We start from the raw sequence: 12,549 nt of genomic DNA on the forward strand, positions 1-12,549 counted from the left end.
TTAGGACTGGTTGGCCTGGTGTCAGGATAATGTGACTGGGTGGCTGGGTGGGACATGATGCTACATTTCTTTGGCATGATGCCCCAGTGCTAGATATCACTATAAACTGCCACATTGCAGACATCGTAGCTATATGACTGAAAAATTGTTAAAGCTATGTTAAAAATCCAAGTCACACTTCTGTTCTCTCCCACTTATGTTAATATATTGCATCCCAATCCATGTACTTCTCTCTCTCTCTCTCTCTCTCTCTCTCTCAAACACAAGCACACAAAGGAAACTGCCAATGACAGTGATATAATTATTATGCATGTCCTTCTGTATTTGAGTTTTATGGGGACAGTTTCACATACTTTAAATGACAAAATGGCTGAAAATTTGGTTCTTGTAACAAAATTTGATTATAGTAGACAATGACTACTACAACAACAGCAACCAACTGTACTACTACTGTTACAGTTACTGCATTAGCAGTGATCATTGTGTCGGAATCACAAGAAGAAGGGTTTTGCATTCATAAAATATCAATACATAATGCAGTCAATTTGAAAGAAAATATTTGGTGGCCTTTATTATAAGTAGGTCAAAAATGTCAAAAATTGTCACTTTCTCCATTAGGTAGTAGAATACTTAGCCAGCATAGTTTTCCACACATAAAAATATATACAATATATGTATTCTTGCTTTCAAGGTCTTGGGCAATAGTATTGAGTGGGTTTCTTAGCACCTACCCCTTAGATAGGGGGCTAACTTTGTAAATACATTTATATTAATCGTATAGTCTTGGTTAAGTTTTTGCATTTAGCCCCCTATTTTTTTGCACATTGTTTACATACAGTTATATGTGGAACCATCAGACTTGGTGAGAGAATGTATCTTGATGAGTACATACCCTCATCCCAAAGTAGGTCAGTGTGATCCATATTTCATGCTTTACTGACTTAAGTCATATTTTTTATTTTGTGTATATTTTGCAAGCGCTGTTCATGCATGGACTCCATGCTTTTTAGTTGAGACTTCAGCAGTAGTACCAGCTATCAAAGTAATTATAGATGTATTAATGGTTACTTGTAGTCTGCATCTTCCAGCTTTCCTGCAAGTCTTAACAACCCATATGTGTTTTGTGTTTGTAATATAAATAATAACATCAAAAGTTTTGGTTTGATTTATATTTGCCTTTTTCATAAGTTTGAGGTAATTACCTCAAGAGGTTTCCTATTGTTGTCAGCCAGTGCACATGAGGTGATAAGCCCTTAGCTTCTAAAGGCAGCACAAACTTTGTTTTCCCAGTTGAAAACTCCTTTGATAGAGCTGCAGATATGATGTATGTTCAGTGTCCATGTAGAATTCTATATTTGGCCAACTGGGGGTGCATCTTTTGAGCAATTTAACAAATGTGCATCTGACCTTATCTCTTGGCTTGTAATGGCAGCACCTGCATTGTTTTCTCAATTGACAATCCTTTGATTGAGCCATAAATCTGATAATTACTCAGTTCCAGGGAGAGTCATTTATTCAGTTAAATGTGTGGGTTTTTTTTAACTCCTAGTGCTCATGATGCACATCTGGCACCTATTCCATTTTGGTGATCCATGAATAATATTTTGTTAATTTTTTACATAAATAATGACCCATTGTCATTAATGTACTGTCTGTTACCATGTACTTTGTCACGGGTACATAGTGCATCAGAAATTACTGAAATTAGGTTGTTTCTTCGGAGAAATGAAAATTTAGTGTTTATGATGGCGTATTGGTGTTAATAGTTACAGACCTTGCAAAGAAATATACAAACTACACAACTGAACTTGAATCTGGTTTGTCTGTTTTTCCCCAAGTGCAGTTCAGACTTAATAATGACAAGTCACCCTGTACAGATGGATTTTATTTGCAAAGTACTCCCCAACTTATAGGAGGGTCAGAGGGAAATTAGTTGTTTGTTGCCTTAAAACAGGAAAGGGTGTGCTAACATAGAGTCAGGTCATCATGTACTTGAGTATATATAGTGTGTAATTGTTTGTTTTTTTGTCGTATATTTCAATGCAGATTAATTTCTGTTACTCAAGTTATTCACAAAAACATTTTTATGAATTCGCATTGCATATAATTATATGTTTATATTTCAGTTGTTATCACAAGAGGTGTTGATGAGATTTATTCCCAAGTATGGACTGATTGCAGAATTAAATGACAAGGGTGAAATAGTCAGAAGTTTACACGATTCAACTGGTGCCAAAATCCCAGCAGTAAGTGAAGTGGAGGATCATGATGGAGTGATGTACCTTGGTTCGTATGGACTGCCATATATAAGTAAATTGCATCTTCAGGGAATCAAGAATTAGCAAGAACATCCAGTCAAAGATATATAACTCAAACTTTGGCTCCCTTGAAGTCTTCAAGAAATACCATTGGAACACAGTATTGAGAAAGTTAAACACCAGCAATAATTGTATAAATTCAATAGTTGTATTGTGCTGAGGTGTTGATTAGGGTTAATGCTTTTAGGTTGGACACTTTATAGGTTTTATTGGTCTGAGTTTTCTATCAAGAACCCTGTGATTTAGATGAAAATGAATTAAAGCTGTAATTTCCTTTCTATAGCCAAGCTTTCTGGAAAATTGGCTGAATGGATTAATTTTGTAGATATATTACCAGTATTGGAAAAATTAGAAAAAAAATAATACTGTGTGTACTAGCTTATGAGACAAGTCCAACTGTAGACTGCACAGACCCATATCTGCTGTCGCATAATGTGCCAACAGAACTGGATCTGCAGTTTGTAAGGATTAATCAGTAAAACAGAAAATCTTAGACCATGATCTGTATGGTCATTATGTTACAGCAGATCAGGATCTTCAGTAAGTATATATGGTACTAGAAACACATTAATGCCTGTTAGAATATGTTTGGCAATCCAGACTGATCCAGTTGTAGAAATCAAACTCAAACACTTTAAGCATAAGTTCGATGTTTTAACCACTGAGCCATTACATCTCACCTGATCACATATATAGTTATATTGGTTAAATAAATATGGTACATGGTGCTATTCTGCTCTTAGATGTATACATAAATTCAGTACTGTGTAACTTTGTTATCTGGACTTGATTCATTCAGATTATCATTTCATTGAGAACATTTGTAGGTTCCTAGAACAAGCATATTTAATATAACCTGAACTCTTTTATTCGAACTCTTGCTCATCTCATCCTTTTCAAGTCCCAAAAAAGTTCAGGTGAAGATGGTGCTACTTTATATTTTTCAATCCACCTTACTTTGGCATATGCTTCATAATATAAATTACTTTGGCATATGCTTTATAATATAAATTACTTTGGCATATGCTTCATAATATAAATTACTTTGGCATATGCTTCATAATATAAATTACTTTGGCATATGCTTCATAATAAAAATTACTTTGGCATATGCTTCATAATATAAATTACTTTGGCATATGCTTCATAATATAAATTACTTTGGCATATGCTTTATAATATAAATTACTTTGGCATATGCTTTATAATATCAATTACTTTGGCATATGCTTCATAATATAAATTACTTTGGCATATGCTTCATAATATAAATTACTTTGGCATATGCTTCATAATATAAATTACTTTGGCATATGCTTCATAATATAAATTACTATTAGCAATTACTATTATATATGCTATATAGACACCTAGCATGTAAAGTAATGACTATTGTATATGCTATGTATTTTCTTTAGACACCTAGCATGTAAAACAGGTTCTCTGTTATATGCTATATATTTTCTATAGACAATCTAGTGTGTAAAGCAGGGTCTGTTGTATATGCTGTATATTTACTGTAGATACTTAGCATGTAAAGCAGGGTCTGTTGTATATGCTGTATATTTACTGTAGACACCTAGCATGTAAGGCAGGGTCTGTTGTATATGCTATGTATTTTCTATACATCTAGCATGTAAAGCAGGGTCTGTTATATATGCTGTATATTTACTGTAGACACCTAGCATGTAAGGCAGGGTTTGTTGTATATGCTATGTATTTTCTAGACATCTAGCATGTAAAGCAGGGTCTGTTGTATATGCTGTATATTTACTGTAGACACCTAGCATGTAAAGCAGGGTCTGTTGTATATGCTATGTATTTTCTATACATCTAGCCTGTAAAGCAGGGTCTGTTGTATATGCTGTATATTTACTGTAGACACCTAGCATGTAAAGCAGGGTCTGTTGGATATGCTGTATATTTACTATGGACACCAAGCATGTAAGGCAGGGTCTGTTGTATATGCTATGTATTTTCTAGACATCTAGCATGTAAAGCAGGGACTGTTGTATATGTTATGCTATCACCCAGAACAGTTTCATATTTAATTACTTCGTTAACACCCTACCACACCCAAGATGGAGAATCACCCCCATTATTTGAATGAAGGGAGGAAGATGCAAGTAAACTTTCAGTTCAAGAATAGACCCTTGGTAAAGTGTCTGTGCAACATGTAATATTGACTTTATTTAGTTTTGACATGCTTTAGTTATCAATGTAATATGTAATGACAATCAGTAACAGAATTGTGTTGATTTTTTTGCTCAATCTTCTCACTGTGATTGACTAGCACTTTCAATTGCCAAAGTTTATCAGATTTTATGGAACGTACTTGCTTTTTGAAAAAATGTTTCCATAACTTGCAAAAAAGTCTCCGCAACATCTTGTAGACACCATCTATGTCAATTTATTGACTTTACAATGTATTACATACTTTTGGCAGTGAAAGTTTAGTACTAAATATGTTTATAGCAATCTTAAGTATATTGTTTGTATATTTAAGTATGTTGTTTGTATATTTAAGTTTGTGATGTGATTTTGATTTTTAACGTAGCTTTAACAATTTTTCAGTCATATCGCTACGATGTCTGCAGTGTGGCAGTTTATAGTGATGTCTAGCACTGGGGCATCATGCCGCAGACATGTAACATGATGTCCCACCCAGTCACATTATCCTGACACCGGGCCGACCAGTCCTAACACTAACCTCTTAATAATGAGCGCCAAGCGAGGCAGCTGTTAGTACCATTGTTGTAAGTCTTTGGTATGACTTGGCCGGGGATCGAACCCACGACCTCCCGCATCCGAGGTGGACGCTCTAACCACTAGGCCACCGGAGCGGTGTATATTTAAGTATGTTGTTTGTATATTTAAGTATATTGTTTGTATATTCAGGTATATTTGTATATTCAAGTAGAATATTTTTGTATATTCAAGAAGGGCATTTTTAGAAGAAAATTCATTTTTTCTATCGTTCAGTTTTTCCATGTTTGTAACTCACTAGTAACATGTTTAAGTGTTAAGTACAGTACCAACCACTTCAGCACAGATTAAGTGGCTGTATACAGCAGGTGGCCTTTCCAGAGGGGTACTGTATTTGTGAGATGTATAGGTATGTGTATGTATATTTATGTAGTAATAAAGCTACATACAACTTCAAAGCATTTACTAACTTCATTTAAAAGTAAAATTTATTGTTGAGAAGTTCTTCATGTCTTAAGAGCGGACTTATTTCAAGTTAACATACATTCATAGTTCCTACTCATAAGCATGAAATGCATGTGGGTATTAGTGTTGGCATGCACATTGCAAAACCATTCAAAAACATCACTAAAATTCTGGTAAATATATTGCTTGGCATTTAGAATAAATCTCTTTCCATTTACTCCATTTTCCCACTGCTGCCATATATTCTCCTTATCTATTATGGTGTTGTTTATTTGAGTCTTTTTGGCAGGAACTCATGAACTTTCCCCACTATCATTGAGTCAAATAACTTTTACTTTTTCTTCTAAAGTATTCATTCTCCATTTATGTGATGACATCTTCAGGTTTTGTAGTGATTTATTCCTATATTGCTAATTGTATAGTACTGCAATTCAATAATGGAGATGAAACTTTTGTAATGTAGATGAAATGCCTTGTTTATTAAGGAAGTGATACATGTATTGTCACATAATTTTTCAGTCTTTGTCTGGTACTCTGTTTTGTTCACGGTTAATTTCTCTCTATGTATTTGGCTGCAGATTCTCTATTTACCTATGCTGACCATGTTATGATCATGACAATTATGTCTGTAGTCTTCATTGAGGGAACTCAACTGCTGTGTGAAGTCCAAAACTCTGTCACAACACTGTTGACCCGATTTCCTGTAAATGTCGATGTTAATAGATAATATTCACCTTAGTGTTACATGTACTTTAGACAACTCTTCTTTCAGTAACAAAAACCTGACATCGATAATTAAACTAATTACCTTACCATTAAATATTGGTTCTGGACACATATTAGTAAATTGAGGGATACATTTTAGATTTTGCACTAATATGCTGGCCACTGGTCATGTTAGAGGGATGGCATTTCTTGATGTGTACTTTTAAGCACAAACTCATCAGTTGTCACAGACTGGATGAATGGATGGTTGGAATGCTGCTTACGAAGAACATAGATACATTTCTCACATAATTGTAAGATGATTTAATTATATGATTATGATAAATTTTAAAATAATTATTGCACAAAATTGTTAAAAAGAACTTTGCAGTTAAAACATTCACTTTTCTTGAAGTTCTTAAAAGCACTTTATGATTCACTGATACTTCGTTGACTGAATTATTTTCCCTCTGATGGCTCCCTCACTCTAGATTTCCCTCAAGTGGCTTTCTCCCTCTCTATATGTATGCCCTCTAATGGCTTTCTCACTATATGTATGCCCCTGATTTCTTATTCAGCATATAGGTATGCCCTCCAATGGCTTCTTCACTGTATAGTTAATTATATGGTACTTCATGTGACTGGGGCTGCCATGTCCTGATGTTCTTAGGATGTCCCAGGTTTGTCCACCCTTGTGGCAGGACTCTTGCTAGTACAAACTCCCTTTTGCAGTCTCTCAACCTGGCCTTAACTCTCCAGGGTTGGAAGTGGCTAGAAAACAGAAGGTTTTTTTTGTCATAGAATAAAATCATTTACACTATATGTGTACATTACACTTAGTTACATTACAACTGAGTTACTGTTACGTACAGTGGCTTCTTGCAGTTTTATGCAAGTGCTCTCTTTATGTCACATCTACAGTTATGTTCTTGTCTCTTACTACACTAAATTAGAGAAAGCCTAACATTTTATGAATGCAAAACAATATGAAATATTTACGTTTAAGCTGATCTATACAAAAAGTTTTACAACACAATTGCATAGTATATTCAGCATACTAGCATTACCAACTTGAATATGAATTAGTCAATATATTTGATAAAGTAATAGTCTATAGGGTATAAACAATGACTTGTGTATAATAAATATGTAAGTAGTTAAAAACAATCTATTAGAATGAATTGTAATGAATAAAATAGACTCCAGAACAAATCCAATTCTATATATACACAACTAAAAAAGAAGAAAAAAATCTTTACCTCTCAAACATATATTTTTACAAACTGTATACATTTCAACACTTTGCCCAGTATTATTCAACATGCTGAAAGAAAAAAATTTTCATATCTTGATCAGGCCACACTAAATGTCCAGGATTTAGCTTCTGTCCCAAGTAATTGTACATGTGGCTGCCAAAGTTTTACTTTGCGTGTGGTCATTTAATACAGACTCTTTGGTTAAATATCATTAAATACACAAGCTTCTTGCCTGGTGAGATCTGTTAAACCACTATCACTGTCATATTGCTTACATGAGTTTGTATTCTAAAGTCAACTTTGAATAATACATTTTTACCACAATCGACTTCATATAATACATTTTTCTTTTCTTTATTATATTGAAAATCTAATCTTATTTAATGCATAAATAAAGTAAGTTAATAATTTTAAGTCAGTTTGTGTAATCGATGCCAAGGGTTTCTGACCATAAAAGCAGGTGGCCTCTGGTCAGGGGGACCGTTCATGAGGGGGACCACTGTTTTGTATCATTTACTCAGATACATACAGCTGCTTGAGTATGACAAAATGGAGTCTTGAAATGGATTTAAGCTAAAACAGTTATGCGTAACTGACATATTGGTCATCATATATTTTTACTTAAAGAAAATTTGCAGAAATATGTACATGTGACTGAATGTTGATGGAGCTCTGTTCATTATCATTTTGTCACATCGTTCAAAATAAGATAACAAGACTTTAATAGACTGACTAGTTTTGTTGCACAACTTGATCTACTATATAGACATGAAAACAAGACTAGTTTTTGTCACAGCAAAAAATCACATATTCACAACATGACTAAAATGTGGTAATATTTTTAGACAGAAAAATATGCAATGATTAATTAACTTTAACATTTTTCTTCTGGATATGGCAACAGCCATTAAACCAAAAAATCATGCTGTTGTATCAAAATTTTATTATAATCAACATACATGAAGTATTATATAAAACTCTTAAAGAAACCTCTGCAATGTATATAATAATATATTTAATTGCTTATGTGTAATACAGTATTGTATCAAACCTTATTAAATACAGTATAATATGAAATCCATGTATGATACGATATGAAATCCTTGCTTAATACATATTAATATTAAACTTCTGTAATACAGTATAATATGAAACCCATGTTTAATACAGTCTTATATTAAATCCTTCTTCATTACATTACGGTATAATATGAAACCCATGTTTAATACAGTCTTATATTAAATCCTTCTTCATTACATTACGGTATAATATGAAACCCATGTTTAATACAGTCATATTAAATCCTTCTTCAATACATTACTATATAATATGAAACCCTCTTTTAATAAAGATTAATATTAGACTTGTTTAATACAATATTATATTAAACCCATCTTTACTTACAGGTTTCTCCTTCGAATATGTTCCCCAATCACATTATATTAGGAATAGTAGCCTGCTACCTCATAAGTCCGTTTATATGGCACAAAGTGGATTTTTTTTCTGACTGATACTGCATGACATAACAAGGGTTATTTATGGTTACCTAGGAGTCCATTCCACCAATTTAGCTGGTGGGGGGGGTTCTGAGCGATACTGCACAACATAATGAGGGTTATTTATAGTCAACTAGGAGTTCATTCTACCATATATAGCTGGCATTGAATTTCCAAATAAAAAAGGCTTTTATATTTTCAATTTTGCAAAAGGATTTTTAATGAGATTTTTCTACATTTTGGTGTTTCTGAATATTTCATGTTTTTCAAAGATTAGTTGTAATAGGTTTGTACTCCTTCAGTTATTTCCTGCTTCTCAGGTTTCCTTTCCTTTCATCCCTATATCTGAGTTTAGAGTCATCGTTGACCTTTCATCTTTAAGGTCTGTTTGTTTTTGTTTCTCTTTATTTTTTTTCTTGTCCTTTGTTATAGTATGATATATATATGTATTTGTGTATTTCTGTTTTTTGTCATTGTTGTTAGTCTTTATTGTACTGTCTTGGTTCTCTGATGTGAATGGTATTTCTTTTTCATTCCTGTTCTGACCTGTTGAATATCATGCAATTTTGTTCAGGTTATTGATTTCTTAAAGATGGCATGTTCAAGTGGTATTGCATTATTTCGCTTTGGCTGGACAGGTTCCCTGAGTGACTGCCAGTTCATTTCTGTCTCCAGCAGGTTTTTTCTTTTCTTATTATATTGTTTCTGATTATGGTTTCTTTACATGCATCTTTTTTGTTTGTTTTCTGCAATTGTGTTTCCTTACTAACTTACTTCCATGTGTTTTTCTCATCTACTGGAAACCATGGCTATAGAAAAGTTTTTATCTGTTTTGTTAATTCTGTTTGTATCTAAAATATCCTCACTCCAGTCTGTACCGTTGGATAGGTTGCATTGGTAGCTATTTTTGCTGCTTTTATTTTTAGTTTGAATTTTTTTGAGGAGTCTTTTTACTGTCGCATCTAGAGAGATTTCTATTGGAATCCCTGTTAGGTAGATATCCACATATGTAATTGTTATTTCCCCACATGAGGGTCTTCTATCATCATGGTTGATAGGGCTCTTGCATGTGTGCCAGCTCACTGACTGCCCAATAGGACTTTTCCTTCTTCCATTCTCGTAGCATTCGTGGTGAAATAATTCTGTCATTTTCACTAATACTGGACAGTATTCTGGCCAAATTGTTTTAAGTGATTTTCTAGAGAATTATTGTTACTTCACAATGGTCTGTAATATGGTTCAAGATTTAAAGTGTTCAATTTGTCATTTACATTCATTTCTACGATAGTTTGATTCTTTTTGCTAATGATATTCTTGGTCTTCCAATCTTGAATTTAGGATTTAAATGGCACTGATGCTTGCCAATAGCTTGCTTTAAAGGCATTATATTATTCAGACAGAATACATTTGGCTTCTCTTTGCAAAAGACTGAAACATAAGGAGTGTTTTATCACTCAGAGATAAAACAAATTTATATCTTCCCATTCAGATAAAGTAACATCATAGTCAGTTTTTTTTACTTATCTTGGAGTGTTTCTAAAATCTGTTTCATCTCACTGTTCGACACATGGGAGAAAAACAGGAATTTATCTTTTACAATAGATGCTTCTATTAGAGACCTGCACATGTCACCAGAAGTTGGATTTTTTTGTGTTGTTCATTCCTACTTCATCACTGATGCACTAGGGCATTATTGACATTTGCAACGTCAAAAATAAGTGACCTGAAGCTCCTCAAAAGCAATAAATGTTGGAATCAAATTTAATTTTAGGTTTAAGGTTTTCATTTTAGTAACTGTAAATAATCTGGCTCAGTATGTGTAAGGTACATGTTTCATTTAACACATGAACACAGGCTTTATCTAAAACATAAATATCAACATCTTTTGGAATTTTGCAGCTAAAATACAGTTACATGACGGAAGTGATTTACAGTTTTATGGTTTTTTTAATTGTAAAATCACTGTTTTAGACTGGAAAGTTGTTTCATTCTTCATAGAAGAGGGGTATCACTTTACTGGGGAAAATTTGTGGCCAGATCAAATTTGTGATCTTACGAGAATTTCACTCTAGAGATTTTGTTTTGAAGGGTTTCACTTTATTTTTTGAAATCGAAACAGATACCCATTGTCAATTAAACATCTTTTTTAAATAAGGAAACACTACTTGAAGAAAACATTTTATTTCTGTTAATTTTGTTTGCAAATAATAGAACTGAATGTTCATGTGCACATTACGGTGAACATGATAGATTGTTATGCAATAGGATGCAGTAAAGTATGGAGAAATATTATCCAGTTCCAACAATTCAATTAATGGAGAAATCAATGAGTATATCATAAAGTATAATATTCAAGCCTTGTTTAATACCATACTATTCAATCTTTTTTATACAGTATTATATGTAATAAAAAATGTAATTGACATTGTTTGTTTTTGTATCACCTGCAAAGCACATGCAAGACATAGGTATCACTTTTCCAATGGCATCATCAGTACACACTACAAGGAAAGCCCTGTATATACCCAAAAAGACAAAGTTATACATATATGGAATTATACATATATAAGGAGTTTCTTATGAGCATAAAGACATGCACACATATAAATAATGTAGCCCAAACCTAACTTGTGAAGTCATATGTGCATGCAACTAAGTGCTCGGTAAATATGATTTAAAGTAGCTTCTAGCTTTTGCAAGGTCTCTTGTGACAAGAGGATGTTTCTTGGCACAAGTAGAAGTAGTAACTCTGGTATTTTTAGGCTAGGCGACCAAGATTTATATCTAAGGGGAGATCACTCTGCCTGACCACATAGGCTGGCAGTCAACTTTTTGCTCCCTTTAGCTAAAAGTAGTATCTGGGAGAGCTGGATTTACTAGGTAGTATTGTAGTAATTCCCCTTAGGAATTATGAATGAGTAAGTATTCTTGAAGAATATATTATGCTAGGAAAAATTAGTTTCTTATGATGTCTAATTTTTCCTATATGAAAATTATTCTGCTTGGATATTATGTATGACCTGTAAAGGTGGCCATCTTGAAAATCTTCTTGCTACTCCACCAAATGATCATATCAAGATTGTGTTTTCACAAAAGACTTTTAATCTTGCTAGTTGAAATGAAAATGGTGCTGATCTGATGTATCCACCAGAGAAGCCATCATGAAAATCTTTTTATTGCTACTCTGTTTAGATGGAAAGTCATCTCACATGAAGATTGTATGTGATACCTAGTTGGTCCTAAATGAAAACTGTCCTGATCTCATACTCCTAAATGAAAATGGTGTCAGTCTCACATTCAGTATAGCTGCCATGGCAGCTAGCTTGAAAATCTTGTCATCTATTCTCCAGATGAACAGAAAGTCATATCAGCATAGGTTTTCACCAAAAGACTTTTTATGATGTTTAGTTGGTCCCAAATGAAAATGGTTCTGCCAGGACATCTAATATAGCTGTCAGTGTGGTTATTTTGAAAATCTTAATGGTCTGCCGGGGGGGGGGGGGCACTTAAGACATGATGTTTAGATGGTTCTAAATGAAAATGATGATGTGGTGTCCAAGATGGCCATAACAACAGCCATCTTGAAAACCTTGTTCTTGAATT

The 12,549-nt window shown here is 33.4% G+C and overlaps 1 protein-coding gene across 1 annotated transcript in view; it reads left to right on the forward strand.

Moving 5' to 3' along the window:
* Positions 1-11,371, forward strand: part of LOC149804998 (adipocyte plasma membrane-associated protein-like) — a 51,283-nt gene extending 39,912 nt beyond the window's left edge. The window contains exon 10 of the mRNA XM_089946426.1: positions 2,127-11,371. Coding sequence (XP_089802552.1) covers positions 2,127-2,342 — 216 coding nt within the window. The 3' untranslated portion in view covers positions 2,343-11,371. The remainder of the gene's footprint in view (positions 1-2,126) is intronic.
* The last annotated feature ends 1,178 nt before the right edge of the window (positions 11,372-12,549 follow it).

This window comes from Sinohyriopsis cumingii, chromosome 2 (assembly GCF_028554795.1).
Source record: "Sinohyriopsis cumingii isolate HCF-2022 chromosome 2, ASM2855479v2, whole genome shotgun sequence".
In the NCBI taxonomy this organism is placed as follows: domain Eukaryota; kingdom Metazoa; phylum Mollusca; class Bivalvia; order Unionida; family Unionidae; genus Sinohyriopsis; species Sinohyriopsis cumingii.